This window comes from Vigna unguiculata, chromosome 11, assembly GCF_004118075.2.
Source record: "Vigna unguiculata cultivar IT97K-499-35 chromosome 11, ASM411807v1, whole genome shotgun sequence".
Taxonomy (NCBI): domain Eukaryota; kingdom Viridiplantae; phylum Streptophyta; class Magnoliopsida; order Fabales; family Fabaceae; genus Vigna; species Vigna unguiculata.
In genome coordinates, this window is record NC_040289.1 from 38,300,477 (window position 1) to 38,325,042 (window position 24,566).

Below are 24,566 nucleotides of genomic sequence, written 5' to 3' on the forward strand. Positions count from 1 at the left end.
AAACTATTAACTGCAGTGAACTCGAATTTTTCTACATACGGGAAACTTAAGTTAAACTGCTTTGTGACTATATATAAACGTAGTCATAATGAACTGCATGGAAATTGGTTTCATTAACTATGATTCAGAAAACCAAATACATTGCCATTTCAACTTTGTTGTGTTTTATTAAGCAAAAGTAGACACGAATAACATTATTCATTTAATCAAGTTAGAGAACATCAAATGGCAACACCTACTACTAAGAAAAAGGTAAAACAGCAAATTTTTAATTAAAAATTTGGTTTTAACTTACCAAAAAACTAAAGCAAACTTTTAATAAAACTAAACAATTACACCAACTGATATGTTTTTACAATCATAAAGTCGGAAAATGTGTCCTACAAGAAGCTCTTATCATTCTATGTTGAAGTATATTACATAAAATAGAGAGATCACCATTTATTTTGGTTCAGGTAAATGGATATCAATGGCCGGAGAATCACTAATCAGAGATTCAAGTTGTCCACGATAATTTCTCAGTTGAGAGCCATGGCAAGATTGTTCCGAGTGTTCACTATGTTCCAAAGCTTCTCCTGCTTTGATTTCTTCACCAAACAATCCAAGAGCATCTGGTGTTGACAAAGAATGCACGGATTCATACAGCCCTTGGAATTCGTTCCTCTTTTCTTGTGGTGGAATCAACCTCTCTTTTAATTCGTGTGGAAGATGAGAAAAAGCACTTCACAAGAAGCAAGTTACCAAAAGAATTTAAAAAAAAAAATACAATTAGTGAAACAACCACAGTGCAAAAAATGAAATAAAGTGCATGATTTCCCTCTAAGAGTACCTGGTAACACCTCTTACAACACCCCAGCTGTAACCATCAAGAACCGATTGCTTAAAACCAATATTGAAGCCCTCTTGAGCAGAAGCTTCCTTCCCTGCTATAAGACCATCTCGATACCCAATCTGAAATATGATGGAGAATTGAAAATGCATAGTTAGATAATCACAATATAGAAGTGTAGAATTAGAAACAAAACTAAGGAAAACTAATTCCACAATGCTAAACAAACACCGTATGGAATTGGTCATGCCTCCTCTGCCACTCCCTGTCCAAATCCAACGAACTATCCAACTTGTCATCAGAATCATCCCAGAAACTCAAATCATCATCACCACCGCGATCTAAAACCGTAATGAAAAATTAAAAGCATTAACTAAAGCAAGAGACTGAAAATCAATACACATTCATTCCTAATCAATTCACTCAAACTACATCATACCGTTTAACTTATCTTTTTCATCAGCAACACTGGTGGATGTGAGTTCTAATTTGGACAGTTCTAAACTTTCAGCATAAAGTTCTTCAGCAAACCTACCCTCCATCTGCAGTGCACAAAAACTATAAGACAAATTACATTCTTAAATCAGAGAAAAAAACTAAACAGAAAATAAGAACAAATACTCAACGATAGGCGTCAACGTCGCCGCCGGGAAATGAAGGTCGAAGATAAACGACGAATAACGTTTTCGTCGTTCGCTCGCTGCTCTGTGAGAGAAGAACAATGCTGGATTTGAGGGAGGATATTTTTTATGGATTAGGAGTATTAAAAAAGGCCCAATTGGAGTTTGGACAAATTAAGCCCAGTAATTGTTATTGGGCCTTTGGGTGAAAGACAGCGGAGAGTAGTTGTGTGCCGCGTTGGGATTGGTGTTACCTGTTAGAGCTTACCTGTCTCCTAAGCAATCGTAGGTTGGGTTGGTTATTCTTAGCATGACCGTTACGTTATAAAAACCAACTTCTAAACTCACACTTTCCACACTCAAATTATTCCAACATGAATCGGACTTTTATCTTCGCCGTTGTGTTCTCCGTCGTCGTTCTTGTGGCGGCTGCCTCGTCGGATGGCGGCGAGGACCCGCTGATCCGCCAGGTGGTGGGCGGCGTCAGGCTCGGAGCGGAAAAGCACTTTTTGGAGTTTAAGCGTAGGTTCGGAAAGGCGTACGCTACCAACGAGGAGCACGATTACAGGTTCACGGTGTTCAAGGCTAACTTGCGCCGTGCTCAGCGCCACCAGAGCCTGGACCCTTCCGCGGTTCACGGCGTGACGCAGTTCTCCGACCTTACGCCGTCGGAGTTCCGAAATAAGGTTTTGGGCCTGCGAGGTGTGAGGTTGCCCTCCGATGCGGAAAAGGCTCCCATTCTCCCCACTGATAATCTTCCGAGTGATTTTGATTGGAGAGATAACGGTGCAGTTACCCCTGTCAAGAATCAGGTGCCAATAGTACTAATCATGATGATATGATTTGTGAATGTTTGTTTTAGAATATTTGATTTTGATTGGTTGGTGAATTAGGGTTCATGCGGTTCGTGTTGGAGCTTCAGCGCTACTGGGGCTCTCGAAGGGGCTCACTTTCTGGCAACAGGGGAACTTGTGAGTCTTAGTGAGCAGCAGCTTGTTGATTGTGATCACGAGGTTTGTTTCCTTTCTTTCTTTCGCCCTTAATCTTCTTGCTAACGACTTTTAACTGGTTATTTGTTCGTGCAATTTTTTATCTAGTCTTCTTGCTTGATATGGTGTAACTTTTATCTTAGTTTAAGACCCTTCATGTCCTCCGTAGTTAGGAAACTAACTGTTCTGGAAAAATGATAAACTTTTAGGACATGAAGATGAAGCATGTATGTTTTTATTAAATATGTGTTCGAGTTTTATTTTCAATTGTTCGTTCTTTTGGGGTTTATTATTGATCAGGACATGTCACTATATTGTGCTGAGTTTGAGAGGTGAAATTTGGTAATGGTTTGTTTAGTACGAGTGTCCTGAGATGGCTTTACCATTTAAGGTGCTTTTTTCTGAACTTAGTTCTTCTATGCTTATCGATGGAAAAATTTAGTCTACCTAAATTCTTTTGTGGACTGCCAATAAGAGAATATGATTTCGGAGGGTGATATTTTTAGAGGATAAAATACTCTTCTTTCATTCATAAATGCTCACACGTCAATGCAATAAGTGCAGTCAATCTTCTAATGTATATCCTCTACCTCAAAAGGTGTGGAATCTAAAATGGTCCATATCATTCATAATTTTAATGTTAAGATCTTTCCATAGCAATGTGCGTACCATGAGTATGCCTTGCCCTATGTTTGGAACCTTCAATTTTAGACATGGCTTTGAAATTTAATTAATAATTTTATAAATACTCTTCAAAATAGTAAATGAACAGAAGTCTTAAATTAATCACTGTAAAAAAAGTTTGTTATAAGTGAAATAACTCTATTGATTCAAACACAAGGAGGGAGAAATATTATTAATTACCAATCATTTCCTTCTTATCTTCCCTAAGTTGGATCGATTTCAATGTGCAGTGTGATCCGGATGAACCCGGTTCTTGCGACTCTGGGTGCAATGGTGGATTGATGAATAGTGCTTTTGAGTACATCCTAAAATCCGGTGGGGTGATGCGCGAGGAAGATTATCCTTATTCTGGTACTGATCGCGGTACCTGTAAATTTGACAAAGCAAAGATTGCAGCATCAGTGGCAAACTTCAGTGTGGTGTCACTTGATGAAGACCAGATAGCTGCAAATCTTGTGAAAAATGGCCCTCTTGCAGGTGAGAACTACTACTGGTGTTATGTTATTATAAACTACTATTACTATCATTACTACGCTGATATGTTGTCACTTTGAATGGGCACAAACACAGTGGCGATCAATGCAGTATTCATGCAGACATATATGCATGGAGTATCATGCCCATACATATGCTCAAAAAGGCTGGATCACGGAGTATTACTGGTGGGATATGGTTCTGGTGCCTACGCACCCATTAGGATGAAGGAGAAGCCATATTGGATCATTAAAAACTCCTGGGGAGAGAATTGGGGAGAAAATGGATACTACAAGATTTGTAGGGGGCGAAATGTGTGTGGAGTAGACTCCATGGTTTCAACTGTGGCCGCAGTTCATACAACTACTCACTAAGACGACATAAACACACTGTTTGCTGTTCTCTTGATCTGCTGTAAAATACCAGTAATATATGATGACTTTTCTTCTCAACTATTTAGATTCAAACCTTAGACATTAGTGCCAACAACCCCATGCCAAAAAATGATGACTTGTATGTAATTCATTATTTACTAATAGAAAAAATATATTTTGACATTTTCTATCTAATAAACACACTATTTTATAAATTTATGCTTTTTTTATTAAATCTTATAAAATTAAAGTTATAAAAAAAAATTTAAAATATTGACGATAGCATACAAAGTGATTATATTAAATTTTATGTATAATGTATAGATAGAACTACTGAAATCCTTATGATAAAAAAAAAAAAAAAATCCAGTCAATTTTGAGCTTGGTCTTAATTGCTATTTTTTTTATCAAGTTTACCGATGAAGAATAATAGGTGAGTTTAGTTATGCTTACATTATTTCCGAGCGAATTCTTGCTGAACCAATGATTTCTAACCTAATTTTATTTTCCTACTATATCCAACACCATAAAAAAATTGATAAAAGTTTTATATCTTAATTAATTTAAAGATAAATACTTAAAAAGTACAATAAACAACATGAATCACAAAACTATGTAACCAACTTCTATAAATTAATTTCTTACAAAGAGAATTGTATTTATATTAATAAATTATAACATAATTTTATTTAAAATATGCTTAAAAATATTTTTTTCTCAATGTGACTTTATATTTTACAAAATATAAAAATATTCATAAATTCATGAAAACTTGAAAATATAAAATAATTCAAAAACATTTTTCCAATAGAAAAAGACAACTTTTATAAACGGTGCAGGAAACGGAGGGCTACGGTCCCGTTGCCATCCTTATTTACATGAACCAAAACAAATCTCAACTAAAAAAAGCGTCAAGAATTACTCAACAAATTCATTTCATATACTAGTAATTTTTTTCCAATATTATGCATATTAAGACATCATATAAGACATATTAAAATTAAAACACATAAATACATGAATATTAAGTGTACGTTGCAAGTATAATTATTATTACACATGGCCACCCTGCCTAGCTCAAGCGAAGTTACTCCCCTAATTGGGAATATTTATTCCCTCAATGGATAAATAAACAAAAGCGCACGTTTGATGAAAACCTTCTCAAGGATTCCACCGCATACAATGCTGCAGATAGTAATCACTGACTACTTACATCAAATAAAAGAATCAATACAAGTCCAAAGCTACATAACTACTCCTTATTAATGCGATTTTAGAGCATATCATTCCTCATCATCCAGTAAGGAGAACGAGAAAGGGTGGAACTTGTAACCATCGCCTTCGTAAAACTTGTTTTGAAACTCCACCCAGTGAAGTCGCAACGCATGCAAGAAGGCACTCAGAGTTTCCATGACAAGTAACACTCCGACGGTAGCGAAGATGAAAACAATGAGACCCACTATCAGAATAATCACATTATTGTACCTGTAACATCATGCAAAGAAATTACCAGCCATTCACCGGACAAATTATTGCTAAATTTAACGGGTAAAGAACTGACCTATTCTAAAAATTAAACCATGAGCAACAAGAATCAGGTACATAGAGAAAGCATTCAGTATGCCTATTGCATAACATTTCCATTCCTTTACTTTCAAAAGCATAAAATTCCAAAATCAAATTGTTGCATTTTGACGGTAAGTTACTAAGTTTCCACTTGTATAAGTCACGCTGAATAATTTCAATTGGTTTAGCGTTCACAACTCTTACCCTCCACAATCGACATCATGAGTCGCAAAGAAAGAAAACGTAACAGATTTATAATTTTAACATACCCCCATGCCATCAGCAGAACCTTCTCGTAGAATACACTTGATAACTCTGAATGAGCAAGACTGGGTACAAAAAACGAACACATCAGTCAATGCATGACTGCAATTTAATATATGCATGAAACATATCTATAGTCAAACAGAGAAACAATTGTAATATACTGCATGATGTGAGGTTCCAAACTTGTTTCTCTGGTGGGACTCCAGCATCTATTAGAATACGATAATTGCGACTTATAGACATACCTAAGGGCCCATAGACGGAGGTAAGAAGCTGTATTAGAGACTGCTCCAAGCACAAATTCTATGGTATGTATAAGTTGATGTACAAAGACTTCACTGAACTCAAATTCCTCATGACCATGGGAATCGTGGTTTGACTCCACTTGCAAGCTCTCATCTGTACTTTCAAGTGGTGTATACGATTCAGCCCCGTGCCTCTGAAGTAGCATAAATATTACAAGTTAGAACTACAACAGATACAATAGTTCCATGTAAACGAGTTGGAAACTTAAGTACTAAAAAAAGTGAGCATACAGCATCATGTTGCTTCTTTAAAATAAAAGGTTTTGGCAACAGCATCCAGGGGACAGAGACAAAAGCCAGAAGCAAAAGCACAAGCTGGTAAAAAACAAAACAAAGAACGTAAGTACTATTAATATAGAAGTACATTCTTAAGATTTACAAAGATGACGAGCGAGTGTTGGAAGTTAACCAACCTGCAAATTCTTCTGACCAACAAAGAGTTGGTTCTCACCCAAATCATCAGTCGGGCTAAGGAACATGTAGATCAAAATATGGTACAAATCAGCTTGAGAACCAGTACACCACTTCACAATAATAAGAAGGGCTAGGTAGCCAAATAGACTGTTGAGAAATATCATCTGGGGAATGAACTGGAACCTGAGAGTGAAACATTGAAGTAAAAAAATACCAGATTAATATTAATTAGTCAGAAACTGTACTGATGGAATCAGTGAATTGATTGCAGAAGCAAAGAACTTCAAAAAACTACAAAGTAAGTGTTTTCTACCCCCCATCCCACCTGTATTCTCAAGAATAAGATTTCTCCATAACAAATGTTGCTGATTAACTTACCACACATTCACTTTGTTTCTAAAGAATAGGGCATTGCAATAGCTCATAACAATTCCAAGGTTCATTTGAGCAACTCCAAGAAGAATTGACATTTTCATTTTCAATGAGTTCAGAAATGGTAGTTCACTTCGTGTTCCATGCCATACAGGATCAACTCCAAAAGGATAAGTGTCACGCACTTTTATCAAGCCCACAGTTGTAGCATCCCTGCATCAGAAACATCGTTTAAAAAAAAGATGGTGACTTAATTTTTAAAAGCATAAAGCACAACATTACAATGTTACCGATCAAAAGGTTTAATTTACCTGCAAGAGAGGTCACGACAATCATAAGCAGAGGGGGCAAAGAGTGCAAATGGAACAGAAAAGAACTCATTATAGATAAAGCCAGTGTAGATTGAGAACAGCGCCATCAGCAAAATAACATAACGACCTCCAAAAGTCATCTCCGTGATGTCATCAAGCTTCTGTGTTTACACCAAGATTCCGTGTTAGAAGACTGATTGAAAACATGCAAATACTTAAAATATAAGAGGAAAAAAAAGACACACCAAGCACAAATTAATGGAAAATTTAGGAGTCATTTGATATGGGAAATTACTTTCTATTTTTACATTTTAATTATAAAAGCATCAATTTGTTTTCACGTGAAAGATTTGTATAGGAAACAGTGAAAACAATTTCATTTCTGCAGAAAACAGCAGAATTTATTTTCATTGTTTCCTCTACAAACATTTGAAAAGGGGAAATAAAGCATAAGTAAAGTGGTATTTTTGTAACAGAACATTTTCTCAGACTAAAGGGTCTCTTAATGTCAACCAGAAATGGATTTCACCAATTTTTCTTTAAAATGCTACCTATTATCTGGTTAATAGCAATAAATGAAATGATAATAAAAAAGCTAGTTAGCTTGTTGGGAAGGTCCTTTGCAACAATTCGAACAGAGCAAAAGCTGAATACCTAAATCCAACTTCATCATATAGGGAGAGGAGGACTACCTCAAGCTCAAAGTAGAACTATTTTCTTTTATAGTAAAATAATCAGTGACCTGAATTATTTAAAGTAGTCTTGGCACTCTCAAAAACCCATGCCCCAAAGTGTTCGCAGTAGGAAAGCAGTTACTGGAACACCTAAAACAATTTGCACAGATACCTAAAGCTATCGAATGCCAAAGGTCTTCATTGATACATAAGGACTCTAACCTAGTCAAACGTCAGCATTAGCCACCACTTATGAACCCCCAAACACTGTTAAAGTATTAATATGGCATGATGACAAGGTAATGGTTTTGGACTTATATCAAATATTAAGCCCAGTTACAATACCTCTAGTTCAATACTAAGGAGTATACTTAAATTTTGTTTCTTTTTAACATTGGAAATATTCAAAAATAGCACCAATACTTTGACTACAACTATAATTACCGAAAGATCTAGTTTTTCCTTAGGGTATTGCCTCTTTATCATATCAAATATCCAAGTTTCACAGATTCTCAGGTAGGCAATGCATAGATATTTTCTACTAAGATGGAGAAACTACTTAATTTCTCGAATTAAAATATATAATCTAGCCTTTTATACTTTTCTTATAGGAAGACTTTTCAAGCTAAACTAAAGGGTTACCTGACTAGATAGTTTCTTCTCCCTGATTATGAAATATAGAGCTGCCAGTAGTAAACATATTCCATGCCCCCAATCGCCAAACATAACAGCAAAAAGAAATGGAAAGGTAACTACAGTATACACAGTCGGATTTGCCTCCTGATACTTAGCAACCCTGAAATATTAGTATAAAAGTTCAAAGTATAAGATTAATATCTTTCAAAAATAAAAGTAAAACATACAAAAGCAAGTTCTTGAATTGTTAAGAATATAACTGCAGCAGTCTCTCCTTCACCTTAAAGTATAGTAATGGTCAATATTGTTCAAAAATTGAGGCACTTCAATGGGTTAAAATCATGTTTTAACCCTTTATACTCGAATTGTTTAAGATATGAAAATTAGAATTCACGTTTCTAAATAATAAATACACACATTTCCATACAGGTTTCAAATCCTGTCATCGTGATATCCATATTGAAGTTTTCTGTACTTTCTAATCTAATTATTTGAGTTTGTTGCTGACATATTCAACTTAATTTAGTAGTTCATTGCAATAAATTGCTGGACAAATACATGGTGGAGCCAAGATATACCTTCAACTATGTCTAAACGTGATGTAATATTGACAGTTATATTCAATACATGAAATCAATATTTCAATGCAAACAAATTCATTTATAAATCAGATTTTTTAAGAGTGGACCATAAATCAATTATAGTGAACCATAAATTGGAGATGGTATACTTGTAATAATAAAAATAATACATACATACATATATATATATATATATATATATATATATATATATATATATATATTTCTGCAAAATAAGAATAACTTCAAGTGAGTCAACATTGGTAGAGCTAGTGTAAGGATCCACTTCTTAAAAGTGAACAACAAATATTTCATAGATGGGGAAAATGACTGATCTATATTGGTGACGCCCTGCAACTATAAACAGTATTATTTTGGTATATATAAACTCCTATGGCTTTTAGCACATTAAACTTAGTCCAAACTATTAGGAACACATGACCATGCACACAATATGAATGCTGCACATATTATCTATCAATAACCAAACTCCACTTTCGCACAAACAACAACAAATAAAGGGATAAAAAAGAAGGGGATTGGGGGCGGGGAGGTTGGGGTAGGTGAAGAAAACAGTATGATGCTCACCCATATGAATCGATAATTCCTTGATAAGAAGAAGTAAATTTATTTGTGCGGAAATAGGTAGGCGGCAACTCCCTGGTATGCAGAACTTGGAAAATGGCATTGACTTGAGAATTAGAGTCCAATGCTGCCCGCTGTAATGCATCCTGGATCTGAAAATTCAAGGTAATAAGTCTCATAAAATCAATGTTACAAAAAACCATAAACTCTGGTTATGTAAAACGAAAACTCATTACAAAATAAAGGATCACAATAACAACAAATACCTGCTTATTTGCAAATACAGGACTCCACCCCTCAGCCACAAGACATTTTTTCGTCACATCAAGGCTCAGCATGTTCAGGGTATGATGAATAGATTTCTCCTTCCTCACCTTCATGAATGTATTGTCAAGAGAAATTAAACAGTAATGGCAACAGAAAAAAAAAACTAAAGGTAAATTGAATACTTCAGAATTAAAATTTCTAACTAATCAAATCAAAAGCATGATAAAGTAGGGGATAGGCATATAAATTCAATTCATCACATGAATAATACAGAACAGCGTTAATTTTTATTTTTGACATACCAGAACATCCCATTGCTCAAATTGAGCCCCAATAGCATTTAGCAAGTTATCCCGGTGATGTAGTCCAGCATCTATAGTGGTCTTCAATTCCACAAGTCTTCCAGAAACCTGCAGGTGAATTTTTTGAACAGTTCAGGGAGAAAGCCAGAAAGTATAATGCATTGAGCAAACATATAAAGGATGAAGGATCTTCAAAATAAGACACAAAAATAAAACAACTTGGCTAGATAGATGCTGTTGACATAAATGGAAAGGAACGATTAGGCCATCTACTAGCAACTATAATGATTTATTTTATCGTTTATAAATTCTTTCTCCAGCAAGAATCATTTATCGACCACTGACGCAACTACAAAGGAATAATATCTAAGTTCATCAATTAATCACTTTGTGTGCTGATCAATCCGTATTTTCAAATAACATGGCTTGTGTACACATCAGAATCAGTAATAGTACATATAATCAGTACTGACAGTAAGCAAGTATAGTTATGGAGGACATATTAGAGGAAATGTTTCTTAATTATCTTTTTGGCTATTGTACATGCATAATGGCTACGGGAAATAACTAATAAACACTTAGAAATCGAGTCCATCAACTCTTTGGGCACAATAAAGGTAAGTGTTCCTTGCTACAAGGGTATTTTCAGGGAGGATGGTCAACTTCGTCTTCAAGTATGGGAAGATCACCTATTCCTTAGGTCAAGGTCAATCAATACTAGTACTACTACACCATATCTCACACACCCACAATTAAAATGTAAAGAGAAGCTTGTAATTACTTCACCTAGGAATTTACAATCCAATCGTTTCTGACAATCATTTCACATGTACTACATTAAACAGTGTGGCAGCCAAAAACTTGGGCTGCAACAGGGGAGGTACAGAAGATTTTCGTGGGGAAAATTAAGAACCAATACGAACCTCTGTGATCATTTGAGCTTGTTTTCCAAGTTCCTCAGCAAAAGGGTAACGATTAGCACCAAAGGCTTCACATATTTTGAGAATCTTGGCTTTTGCTCTTTCACCAGCATAGAAGATCACAAAAACATTTTTCTCAGTCTGCAGGTGAACATCCATAAGTCATCATAGGATAGAATATAAAACAATACACACACACACACACACACACACACACACACACACACACATATATATATATGTATATATATATATATATGTATATATATATATATATACATATATATATATACATATATATATATACATATATATATATATATATATGACAACAAGAGAAACTTATTTAAGCAAAAAATGAAGAATCTCATTTATTATAGGTTGACTAGCAACCATAGATTTATAGGAAACAGCAGAGACATGCATTACTCACAAGCATAATGCAAAATAGAAGGTAGCCAGTCTTATTATTAAAAAATAGAAGACTATAAAGCTTATCACTCAATAATCACTTTTATTTTTTAAATTTTCTTAGCCAATATTGAGTATTAACATAACAAAATATAAACCCAAGATACATTACAATTACAGAGGTTGTTCTTATATTCACATTTTAAATGAAAAGTCATTAACAGAGGAATCTGTCAATACATCTCTGATGGCATGGCAAGCTGCGATATGCGCATCAAAATATATCATTAACATGACCAATGGCCAACAAACCTAAGTAGTTAAACCAACAAACTACCTTTATCTAAAAGAGTTTATGTAACTATTGACAATAGCAACCATAACACTACAGACTCAAACATTGAGCCTATGATTGAGTCTATCATCTAGAAAGAAAGTCAAATAGCCTGCTGCATAATCCAACTCATTATTTCATTTCAAACATTCTTTGTAAAAAAATGGAGTGTGGGATTCACCTTTTCTCCAGAAATAGGGTCTGTGACAGGATCCTCAACAGTAGCCTGCCTTAAAAATACATTTCCTCTAGTAGCACGAAATAAAATTCTCTCAAATACCATGGACTTTTCCCTGGGAACAAGACCTGCTAAAAACCCCAACTTAACTTGCTTTGACGAATCACCTAACAATTCCTTCACAACACAACAAACAGCAAGAACCAATTCATTAAGAGGTTAGTATCAATAGTATAAAAGAAAATTACAAATGAGATGGTAAGAAGTCTACTTGGTCCTGTAATAAAGGTGTTTCTATAGATTCATCCCCCAGATGACGGGATTCATATTCTCTCTGCTGCTCTAATGCACGGCTTTGAGCTGAGCGGAAAAACTCACCAGCCTGGAACAAGGCAATAACTATTTAGTGATTGGTCTGTAGTACAAGTTTTATACACTTGAATACATAAGATGGAGAAAACATAGTGTATTCCACTTACACTGTTGTATCTATTATTGATGTATATGTATACATTACAAAAAGAGGCAAGCTACTTACCTTAAAAGAGTAGTTAAGGATTGTTAGAGCAGTCAGTTAGGATAGGAAGATAGGGATGTCAATTAGATTAATAGGGAGAAATAGGGATGAAGGGATACACTGAGAGAAAGTGTGTACAAACGAGAAATCCCTTTGTGAGAGGGGAACCCATTTAGAATAGTTCTTTCTCCTATTCCGAGTTCAATAAAACTGATCATTCTATCATTTCTTCATTTCTCTTCCCAAAGCAGCATACAACAATTACTAATGCTTAATTTTTTTTAATACATCAATCAAACAAGGAAGTGGAATAATATAAGTCAAGAAGGCCCCCAATGCAAGCATATGAAAATAAATTGAGTTTGGCTAAGGAGTACAAAGGGAAGAAAATAAAAGTTCAGAAGTAATTCAATTGCCATATTTGATTTTAATAAAGTTCCATAAAAACAGTAAAAACTATATTTGAAGCATTTTTTAGTTATATGCTTTTTTGAAAACAAAAAAGAGATGACCCAATACACAATAGGCAAAAGTGAAACTTCCATATATTATATTTCTAGTACAGATATATCAGAAATACCCATAGTAAGAAATGAACCAGGCCCAGATCCTATTAGGAGAATCTAACTATATTTCTGACCAATTTAGGATATCTTAACACACCATCAGAGCCTAAAACTGGACATGTGAAACATGAAGTTTGTAGGGATGAAGATCTGCAGGTGGCCCAACATTAAGACTGGATAGGCTCTAATACCATATTACAAGTTAAGTGGATCAAGCCCAACTTAACCCCAAAAGCTAGCTCTCGGGGGGAGGATTACCCTAGTCTTATAAGCAGTGTTTTGGTCATATTCCTAGCCGATGTGAGACATTCTAACACATATACTTTCTATTTCCACTTTTTCCAATATGATTAAAGGAAATTCATTAGTTACTCTTTCTTTAGCTATTTTCATAGCTACACACCATGAAAGGGCATAGTATTCCTTATAGGCACAGTACCTTCTGTAAAACAAGCTTATACTCCAGAAGTTCATTGTATGACCGTTGCAACTTCTCACCATTTGCGTTCATCTCAATTAACTCTGACTCAATATCTGTAAGTTTTACCTGTTACAAGACAGGCGAGATGTCAAATGATAAATTATAGAAGAAATAAAAAGGAAATGGAAACAAACTCTGTCCACAATCATGCTAATGTACCTCAAGGTCATCAATGTTCACATCAAATGGTGTTGTGGAATATTTTGGTGAAACACCTGCCTTCAACATTTGCTCCTTGAAGAAACGCAGTCTCCGAGCCATCTCTCCACATCTTTTAATCTTCACAACAACCGATATAAATCCCCCAACAAATTCAAAAACATAATATCAATACTTTTGTTGGTAAAACAATAAACTGACTGAAACAAGGAGAAGAAAATACAATGAGTTTGGATGACAACAAATCCCTTAAATGTAAGGGCAAAATCACAAAACCAAAGAGAAAAAGAAAACACCAATGGAGAAAAGCTGCCCATTTCATCAGCAAACCTGTAGAAGAAAACTACTTAAAAAGACCCATATGATTTACACCAAATAGATACCAAACAGTCTTTACCCAAATCAGTTGTTGTGTCAAAGAGGCCTCCTTGAAGATAAAAGTAATACTCCAACCACAATAATGAATCAATGTCTATAACAAATCTACACTGCAAAATTAAGTAATGTGCATGAAAAAATAACTCCAATGGAGAAGCTTAATCCACTATGAAAAAAAAAACTCTACTCTCCCATTCTTTGCAACCTTAGCCATTCTTCCGCTATGGAAAATTTTGGCATTGTAATTAAAATGATATGATACAAGTTGAGGAGAGTAAAGACAAAATGTGTATCATTTTCAAATCATATCCCAAAAACAAAAGCTGACAAAGAGAAAGTCAGAACAGCAATACTGAGTTACAGACACGACCAGAAAAAACAATTCATTGCAAGACATCTCCATAAAACTTTATAACAATAAGACCATTATGTCCAGGTAGCAGAAACAAAGAACTGGCTGACTAATAGCAGAAAACCGACGTACCTGAGTTGCATAGGTTCGCTGAAAAGGACTCTTATCTGCATTGAGCTGGAAACAACACAAACATTAAGCTTAGAAAGGTCTCTCAAAGCAGCACATCATGCTTCATATCATAAAAACAAGGAAACAACTTGCTTTATTAATTGCTAGGATAATCATCCCCAATCTGATCCAAACAGTCCTTTGTAACTTAATTAAAAACATGTATACAAACCAAAATTACGAAAAAACAAAAAAAAAAAAACTGTATCACGCTGCGAGGTTACTATCAATAACATCGTCCTAGCTACTTCAGCATTCTAATATCAAGAAACCGTCATCAAACAGTACTTTCCCCATCCACTCACTCGCGATTCATGAATCACCGGGATTAAGTTCAAATAACTAATCAATTTCGAGAATAATCATCAAATTAAGTTTAATCATCACTCAGAAATAAGCCAATTAGGTACGACAGTAAACCTGCACTCCTCAGCGAACATAAAACGAAATCGAAGTCTCTTTTCAGATAAATTAGCAGATAAATCACGCGACCAAAGAGCGAAACCGATTAGGAGAACACGGAAACCTAATTACGAGTTAGCGACGAAAAATTGAAAGACGAGGGAAGTGAGAAAGGGTTTATCGGAGAAGAAAAGAGTACTAACATCTTTGAACTGAAGAAGGCCAAGGTCGCCGAGGTAGGAGACAGTGCGGTGAGCGGATTCGATTGGGATGATGAGCTGAACCAGTTGCATCGGCTCCGAACGGAACAGATCCATTGGAGGACAACATCCTCTACGCGCTACCTCACCCATTCTCACACTTTCTCTCTCTCTGCTGCGAAATCAAAGACAGATGATCGAGGCAATGATCGATCTCAGTCTCAACTACGGCTTCAGAGAGACTTTCTCCGTCTCTTTCCCACCCTCGTTCTCTCTCTATAATCCCTTATCGAATCACTACCTTCCAATCTCTACACGATCCTTCCTTGCTCAATTTTAACTTTTTTTTTTTTTACTTTCACCTATTTTTTCTGGCACTAATTTTTTTTACATAATATCAGTTACGTTTATTAAATTAATAATAATAAGTATTACTATTATTATTGAAGAAGAAACAAAGAAACTATCGTTGTTTGATTAATTTGATACTGCTATTTATTTATATTGTACTTGTTATCGATTTTATCTTACTTTTTTATATATCTTGTGCGTGGACGTTTGAATCCATATATAAATATAAAAGTAAAATTATATTTAGGAAAAATTTAAATATGATTCTAAAAGAAAAAAAAAGTAAAAGAGGTGAAGAGAAATTATTATTTAATCATATTAAATTGTATGTAATAATTTTTTAACGTTCTCATATAGCTGAAAATTTTAAAAAAATAAATAAAACTAAGGTCATAACTTTTTAGTATGTATAAAAACCTAAAGTAAAATAAATAAAAAAATTCTTAAATTTACACATGATTTTGATAACATGATAACATTCTACGTATTGTTTAATAAAGTCGTATCAAATATAATATAATATCAATTTTAGAATTTTATTACATTATATAATATTTTATCTAATTTAAGACATTTATATATTTTGTAATGTTTTAAACTTGTGTACTATAGTATAATTTATTCCATAGCTAAATGTCTCTTTAAGCTTTTAAAATAAAATGTGACGTGCATTAACTCATGTGGACACAGGTGCCGCGCTGGTGATCTCGTTTAAAATTAATAATGCGTAAATACGGTATACTTCAATTTTATTATTCAGGTTAAAATATTTACTTTTAGTTAATTATATAATTTTATAAAGGATAATTTATACATGTTATATTTAGATTTTTTTTTTTAACAAACGTGATGCATTATGACACCAAGTTAGTGTTTACATAGTTATTAATTGACTAACAAAATAGAGACAATTATCTTTGTAATTAGTTAGATGGCTAAGCTAGGTTCAAGATTAATAGAGAAGGCTACTAGAGATAATAGATGGTGCCTTTCTAATAAGTAACCTCGGAAGTAAACAAAATATTTCCTCACTGGACTAAAAGCATCGAGATCTCTAGGTTTTAAACAAAATTTTATTTTTAGATCACAGTAAAAGGCACTATAATGTGAATATAATAGTAGATAATTCAGGACATGATAAGATTTTTCAGATGTCACGGACAAAGAAACTATCCATGTCAAACACGTGTTATGATGAAACAGTGACCATTTGCAATCATTGGACATTGCATATATTTCGTGTGCAGTATATGTAGTATACAATAATTTTGTTATAATATATAAACTGTTATGTATGAAATACTTTTTTCTATAATTGTTATTAGAAAATCATATATTTACATGATCATTTTTGAAGAAAGACGGACCATATGAGTTAAAAAATACATTAAAACAATTTTAATACAAAAAAATAATAGCCTTGTTTTGGTAATGATATTCTAGCTTCCTTTTTAACTAAAACTTCCAATTTTGAATTTCACTTTATCCACTATTGGCAAAAAAGGTATAAATTTTCAACTTTCATGAAATGACCTTTTTAGTGTTTCTACCTATTAACGAGTACAACAATATCTTACATCAAACAATATATATTAAAATGTGCAATAAAAATATTTACATCTTAAAATATCTGTTTATTAGAAAGTTTTCTTTATTAAACTCAACTGTCCTTTAAACCCCATTAGCTCAATAAATGAATATTTATTGTTCTTACCATTTTAATTACTTGATTCATTTATGTCGATATACTTTAAAAAACAATAGTCCTCGCATTTTTTAAATGTCCAGTTACACCTAACTTTAAAAATTAAAATTATCCCGTAAGTAGTTTATCATTCGTTTATTAATTAACATATAATTTGACATCAATATTCAACTTTTATTATTCGTAGCAAAACAACTTTCTAGTTTCTCAAAATTAAATCACTTGTTAACTTATTAAATAAATTAAAATATACTAAAAATTAGTCACAAAAATGCATTATCCAACTTTAAAAATTAACTAATTGAATTATCATATTATCAGAATGTAAAGGATAACAATGAACTACAATTACTTATTTCTTTCAAATGACTAGACTATAATGAAATAATTAAAACTATAAGATGTTTATTTTTAAATAAACTAAAGTCTTAAAATTATAACTGGAGCCAAAATTGCCTAATTACAAAAGAAAAACAAGAACACCAGTCAACTCCTACTATTTTATATAAGAAATTAAACTCTTGTAAAGAAAATCCAAGTTAACAAATTGATTTTGTTAAGATGTCGATGTTCAACTATAATATGAGTTGTCTGATTAGCATCGTTAACTAGGGTAAAGGAAAAATAAATAAAAAGAAAACAATATAACTCTAAAGAGGCCTATAAAATGCACTGTATAAAACAATATAAAAAATATATGTACTAAACATGAAACACAGATACATACTGTTAATAAGGCTTGTGGACACAATCTAAAACTAAAGGAGAAGTACCAGCAGACATGGCTAGCTTAAGATCTTTTTAAGCTGTCACCGTGCATGGTAACAAAACCTTCGGTAGCCAGGGTACCTATTGCATTTCTTAGCTGCATTAACAAAAATTAGTCAATTAGTTACCTTATCCTTTGAAATGAAATGGGATATGCGTAAAATAAGGTTAAAAATTTTCTTTCATAAAGGGGAAATGACAGACTTACATCATTGAGATGAACTTCGCTAACACCAGTCTCCTGTTTCTTCAATTCTTCCAATAACTACATGATCATTTTAATTGTATTAATTAAAAATCATTGGAAACTAAATAATCTATATAGTGGATATTTCATATAGAACAATTAACCATACATCTAATAACCGCATAGAAGGTCCCCCAATCTGCATCTTCTCCATGATTAAGTTGCGTGTTGCTTGTAGCAAACTTTCTCGTCTTATCCTCTCACTTGCCGACACTCCAGTAGTAATAAGATCCATATCAATGGTTCCTATAAAGGGAAAATACGATATGAAAATTAAACACATTTTCATTTAATTTTTTCCAGGTGAAATTTAAGAACTAGGCTTGACCGGAAACCTACCAGTAGAGTGATCCGTTGCAGACTGCTGCATTGCAACTTCCAAAAGCCTGAAAGCCTCCGTTACATCATTCTTTTCGACCTGTTTGCATAGGTTATTGAATAATTATGGTACTATTCCATATAAGTACATCATGTGCCGATTCAGTGTTACTAACCCATTCTGAAAAGCGAATCCGAGCCAATGCTTCACTTAGACGAATCAGACTCTCAATCTGCCTCGGCGTTGCTGTTATCACCTGTTTAAATAGATTGGTAAGATTGAGCAAACATGTCAGAGATACATTATAAAATAAAAACGCAAACCTTCACAATTCCAACATGGCAAATTAATTTATTCATATTACAGATTCAATACCAAAATACACTATCATGCACGTCATTCTTCGCTGAGAACTTTACTCTAGTAGAGTTACATCAGAATTGCTGTACTTGTTGCCTATATATTGATTGGTTACAGCTATTGAGTGATATTTTAAAGAACAAATTTAGCTCCATGCAACAAGTAAATACTATAACAAAGAGTGAAGTGATTTTTGAATTGAAAAGCATTACCTTTTTGCTACTCCCAGGAAAATTTCCTCTTTTTCTTATTTCCACGTAACCTCTAGTCAATTCTTCAGCAGCTTCATCAGAAAGCTGAGGGTGTATGTGCTTTCGGGCATAGCTAACATAATCTGTTAACGTAGAAAGATCCAACACATCCTGCTCTATATTCTGTATAACACAGACAAAGAACAATGTAGGTCATAACGCTTAAATTTGAATCTTAACCTTGAATAAAATAATTGCAAGGTTTCTAGACCTCGGGATTGTCAAAGTGTAGGGACACAATATGTTTGGCAAGGCGCCTGTCAGTCTGCTCATCAGCCTTGTCAAGGATCAAGTAGATTAAATCAAACCTGCATGATAGTTCAGTGACACTTTATTTTAACCCCTACTTCTCACACCATATTTTGTTGAAGAGAAATAATTAATTTAATATAGTATGTTTAGTATTTCTTTTAATAAACAAATGAATAAAAAATATTACAGGCTCCCACTGTACAACATAAATAATATATTTAGTATGCCTAGATGGGAGCTCGCATAAATGTGCTGCCAGACCCATAATCTAATAATCTAGTTATCACAGCTTATGGGCAATGCCTACCTGGACAGAAGTGTGGGTGGAAGGTGTATGTTGTCGATGACAGACAAGCGAGGATTATATCTTGAACCACTTGGATTTGCACAAGCCAACACGGATGTCCTAGCATTGAGGGAAGCAATTATACCTGCCTTTGCTATTGAAACGGTTTGTTGTTCCATCACCTGGATTAAACAGAGACAAGTGCATTAGTCACTAAATAGTACAGCTGAGACACCTGTCCTCAGTAAAATTTGCAGCATAATTTTCAACAAAGACAAATTTTGAAGGATAAATATGTATGTCACTGCAGAATACTGCATTGGCTAAAATAGGCAGATGAAGAAGGTAATCAACCTCATGTAACATGCTCCTTGCATTTTCAGACATTTTATCAAATTCGTCAATACAACAGATACCTCGGTCACTCAAAACAAGGGCACCACTCTCAAGAACCTGAACCATAAGCAGAAAAATTAGGTTCCACAGTGTTAAACGTGTAAAAGGCAGTAAAAAAATCCCATTCATGGTCCATACAGTTTCTCCTGTTTCAGGGTCCTTGGCTACATATGCTGTCAATCCAACTGCAGAGCTTCCCCTTCCACTGGTGTAAATGCCACGTGGAGATAATTTGTGTATGTATTGGAGTAGTTGGGACTTGCTAGTCCCAGGATCACCAACAAGGAGAATATTTATATCACCACGGAAGCTGGCACCAGAAGCCAATTTCAATGCATTGCCACCAAAAAGCTGCAGCCAACAATATATTAGCACCCTCAGAAAATTGGTAAGTAATCAATGAATGCATAACTAAAAGATGCCTAACCTGACAAAGAAGACCTTTCTTCACATCATCTAGCTCCCAGATGTTTGGAGCCAATGACTTTGTCAGTATTTCATATACATCTGGCCGTTTAGAGATCTCCTTCAATCGAGCCACCTGCAACTCAGACAAGCATACAATTAGCAAGTGATAAAGCCATCACTGGATTTCATAGTAAATATATACAAGCTGTACTTTTTCTTCTTCAAAGATAACTTCCTCTTCATTTCTGCCAGAGCCACTATCAATATCCATAGAGTCCTCTACCTGCATCCTGGACTTATCTGTCTTCTTTATGTGAAGACAATCAATATATGTCTACAACATCAAGAGGACAAATTAAAGCATCAGTGACACAGTATAATCAGTGTAAAAGTGTTAAGAATATTTAGCACATACCTTGAACAATGACTTAACAGTCCTCTGAGTTGGCCCAACCCTAACACTCATTGCCCTATAGATACCAGTCACCTGATAAACCAAAACACTTGATGGCATGATTAGACAATCTTATGGACATATAGCTATCACAAGCACATTAGTACATCACTAAGGTCTCACCTCAACTCTGTCACCTGGCTTTCCAGTATCCACCAGCTTATCGTGTAGCAGCAAGCTAACTGTGTGAGGTGTTCCTCCTTCAGGTATCTGATCAGGTGTCTCCTGGAGCCTCACAATTTGCTTATCAGCAAACCTGGTTGTAGAAGAAAAAATACACAGTTTTACGGTTAGTTACCAGAACTGAAATCTAAGCTCATAATTATAATAAAAAATAAACATTTGTTAGAGAGGGTCCGACTGCGACAGTTCCCCTCTAATCCCATCACCAAATTCTACCCAGTACCGATTCTACTTCAATTAAATTACTTTTTAATGCACAGCAAACCTCTTGAAAAGAAAGTATGGTTCTTAACCTTTAGATTCAACACAGTTAACCTTTGTCACAAATTACCTGATTATAGGCTGATACTTGAAAGACAGTAGACTACACAGAAAGTTAAATTACATTTAAATTGAAAGCAGGCTGATTATGTTTATTAACATAGAAAATTTGATCATCTTTACAACAATAATAAACCAGAATTCTAACCAAGGCATAATACGGATTATTAATTAGTTTGCTAGTTTTAAGAGGTGTTTAGACAGTAGGTGAGTTTACATGTGAATAACAACCGATTCAGAAGCTTAAGTTTTCCAGAAAGTTGTTCACGTATCTTTTACTTTGCCAGAAAAACATTAGTTATCCCAGATTGCGCAAAAAGCAAATAAAGGAACAGAATCAATGAAGTAGAAAAACAAATAAAGGATGTCTTGTTCGGAATTTTGCTCCATAAAAATCATAACACATCATAGTAGGTAAAACAAAAGACCTCCATACCAAATTGTTACATAAAAAGGCCATATTATCCCTTTGAAGTTGTTAATTAACAAGTTTTCCTTTATGAAGGAAAGATTCTCCATTTCAAATTGTTAGGTTACAAGATTTTCCTTATAAAAGGAAAGATTTGCATTACCTGCATCGGTTGTGAACAAGCGTCATGGAGTTCCTGGATTGACATTCTTCCCTCAGACATCTAGTGGGCTCCGTTATTCGTCCTACAAATCGCAATAGTCAGCAAAACATTACTGAGGTGAAGTGACAGTAAGTGGTCACTCACTGAAGGAATAAGCAGAAACATCCCATTAAAATTACCTCTCTCCACAGGAATTGGGTCACAGCAAAATCCACACACAAGACACCTAAATATGGCTTCCCTAATTTCAGGTATAATTGAACTACACCTTATAATCATTCCTTTCAATGACACCATCCTCTCAATATCTACAAAAAAGTGCCACGGTATAGTTATATCAGCCCAGTTGCCAACAATAAGACAAATAATTTCGAATTATGAAATGAAAGTTCACCGGAAGGGTTCAAGTTTCTCATTGAGGTTGAGGTTTTGAGATTGAAAATCCGAGTTTGAATGTGCTTCTCAAACATGGGCTTCAATCGGCTAACCATATTCATCAAAACCAAGTCAAAGATAGCAAGCACCTCAAGAGGGTATCTAACCATCTTGGTGTACAAATCAGGGTCGTGATCAAACACGTCGCGCGCATTAACGTCAAGAGAATCTCCTTCAACTTCAATAACCTGTCTGATCAATTTCTCATACTTCCCTTCGGTGTGCAAGTGCAACCCGTCATCATCACCCTGCGAAGAAGACGCTTCCCTAAAGTCCCTCAAAAACCTGTGAATCGCATCGTTCACGTCTTCCACGCTTATGCTAGTGCCCCACACGAAGGTGGGCCTGGCGTCGTCCATGTCGTAGCCATCGCCGCCGTCAGACGAGGCACCCGCGTCATCTGTTGTGGAGGTAGGTGTGGGGGGAATACGCCCACCTCCGCCGACGCCATGGCGGGAGCGCGGCGCGGTTGGGGTGGCTTCGGAGGAGGCAAATCGAGAGCGACGCTCCGACGGGGTGGCAAATGCGGAGGGAGTAGAGGAGCGGCGGCGGCGCCTACTTCCCGGCGACGAGAAGGTGTTGCCGATGGGGCTGGAAAGGGAGTCATCGGGGGAAGAAGGACCTATCAGAAAAGAGGTTTCAATAAATTAACAAATCAGAAAATTCGGAAAATGAAAACCGCAAGAAGAGACAGAGAGAGGATCTGTACGAACCGTTGTTGAAATTCGGAGAAGAATCGGAAGCCATTGATTTGGTTTACTCAGAGAAAATCAGATACAGAAGAAAGAGTGAGTGATACAGAAAGCGCGGTAACCGGTGAGCAGGGGTCAATAACGGGAAGACATGGCGGGGAAATGATTTGTGGATTCCCGCCAAAACTTGTGGGCTTGAATCCGGGCCTTGAGGTTTCGTGTAGGCTATTGCTACCTGCAACCCCACAATTACATCCCAACTTAAGATAATGTTTATTTTAATGGTTGGAGTATTAGAGAATAATTTTTTTTATAAATATAAATGTATATATATATATATATATATATAATAAATCTTATATAAGATGATATTGTACTTATAATATTATTATGCATTTTAAAAAAATGTAATTTTGAATTATGTTTTTGTTGTTTCGCTGGTTTCAAGTTTAAATTTATAGTATGAGAAATGGATCTTGGTATCATTACAAGCCCATTTAATCATACCTTGACCAATTAGTAATTCGCATCAAATGGATCAATGTTAAAATACATACAGCAGCAAAAAGTTGTCAAAAACTCTCTAAAACTAAAGCACGTGAAAGAAATCGCAACCTAAAATAAAAAGGGCATTTTTTTCTGCACTAAATAAAAATAAAATTGAGCAAAAAGTTAAATGGAGCAAAAGTTAAATAATTGATCCATTTGAAATAAAAATAAAAATACTCGGGTAAAATATAAAAAAAATGAAAATAATATAGTAAAATTCATATATTTTTCTCTCGACCAAAAAGTTAAGTGTCGCTTGATAACCGAAGCATACCAATCACAAATTGCATTGAAAGAATAAGAAGAAACTTCCACGAATGGCTCAATCTCAACTTCCAAAAGCTTGAAAGAATCAAAACAGGTTTGAATGAAAACCATTTCTTCGCTAGTCTAATTCAACAAAAATTACGAAAGGATTGAATTGACTAATGTTCACTTTCCAATTTCGCCCTTCCCAATAGAAACAGATTTTTCCACACAAAACCAACCAATTCAAAATCAAAATCAAAACTCCAACTCCATCTTCACTGTGAAAAAAAACCTTATCCTTAAACAACCACACGAACGTAGTCCCAAGACAAACGGATTTCAAATAAACTTCCTTAGCCTTTGACGCATCCCAATGTTCTGTGTTACACTATTCAAAACAGAACCACAGAGATCATTACCCACCAAAAACATGAAATCAACACAACATA

The 24,566-nt window shown here is 34.7% G+C and overlaps 4 protein-coding genes across 4 annotated transcripts; 1 reads left to right on the plus strand and 3 right to left on the minus strand.

The window, feature by feature from the left end:
• Positions 1-284: 284 nt before the first annotated feature.
• LOC114169943 lies at positions 285-1,584 on the minus strand. Its single transcript, XM_028055350.1, has 5 exons — positions 1,456-1,584; positions 1,269-1,371; positions 1,061-1,170; positions 830-951; positions 285-721 (listed from the first exon to the last, which is right to left on the minus strand). Exons 2-5 carry the CDS (start codon positions 1,369-1,371, stop codon positions 442-444), a joined length of 615 nt encoding a protein of 204 aa, XP_027911151.1. The 5' UTR covers positions 1,456-1,584; the 3' UTR covers positions 285-441.
• A 162-nt stretch (positions 1,585-1,746) lies between these two features.
• LOC114169942 (cysteine protease RD19A) lies at positions 1,747-4,158 on the plus strand. The gene is made up of 4 exons (XM_028055349.1): positions 1,747-2,261; positions 2,343-2,462; positions 3,353-3,599; positions 3,693-4,158. The coding sequence occupies exons 1-4, from the start codon at positions 1,824-1,826 to the stop codon at positions 3,968-3,970; spliced, it is 1,083 nt and encodes a 360-aa protein (XP_027911150.1). The 5' UTR covers positions 1,747-1,823; the 3' UTR covers positions 3,971-4,158.
• Positions 4,159-4,950: 792 nt separating this feature from the next.
• Positions 4,951-15,631, minus strand: LOC114169295 (V-type proton ATPase subunit a3). Its single transcript, XM_028054380.1, has 18 exons — positions 15,323-15,631; positions 14,679-14,723; positions 13,817-13,936; positions 13,616-13,723; positions 12,365-12,475; positions 12,097-12,270; positions 11,174-11,311; positions 10,251-10,358; positions 9,948-10,055; positions 9,685-9,833; positions 8,522-8,675; positions 7,206-7,366; positions 6,901-7,107; positions 6,522-6,705; positions 6,340-6,423; positions 6,049-6,242; positions 5,806-5,865; positions 4,951-5,455 (listed from the first exon to the last, which is right to left on the minus strand). Exons 1-18 carry the CDS (start codon positions 15,470-15,472, stop codon positions 5,254-5,256), a joined length of 2,457 nt encoding a protein of 818 aa, XP_027910181.1. The 5' UTR covers positions 15,473-15,631; the 3' UTR covers positions 4,951-5,253.
• A 2,268-nt stretch (positions 15,632-17,899) lies between these two features.
• LOC114168395 (DNA replication licensing factor MCM4) lies at positions 17,900-23,472 on the minus strand. The gene is made up of 18 exons (XM_028053188.1): positions 23,341-23,472; positions 22,587-23,249; positions 22,372-22,500; positions 22,193-22,274; positions 21,240-21,372; positions 21,078-21,149; positions 20,874-20,996; positions 20,682-20,795; positions 20,393-20,605; positions 20,213-20,311; positions 19,880-20,040; positions 19,532-19,628; positions 19,282-19,443; positions 18,885-18,965; positions 18,730-18,808; positions 18,500-18,636; positions 18,352-18,408; positions 17,900-18,240 (listed from the first exon to the last, which is right to left on the minus strand). Exons 1-18 carry the CDS (start codon positions 23,372-23,374, stop codon positions 18,166-18,168), a joined length of 2,511 nt encoding a protein of 836 aa, XP_027908989.1. The 5' UTR covers positions 23,375-23,472; the 3' UTR covers positions 17,900-18,165.
• Positions 23,473-24,566: the final 1,094 nt, after the last annotated feature.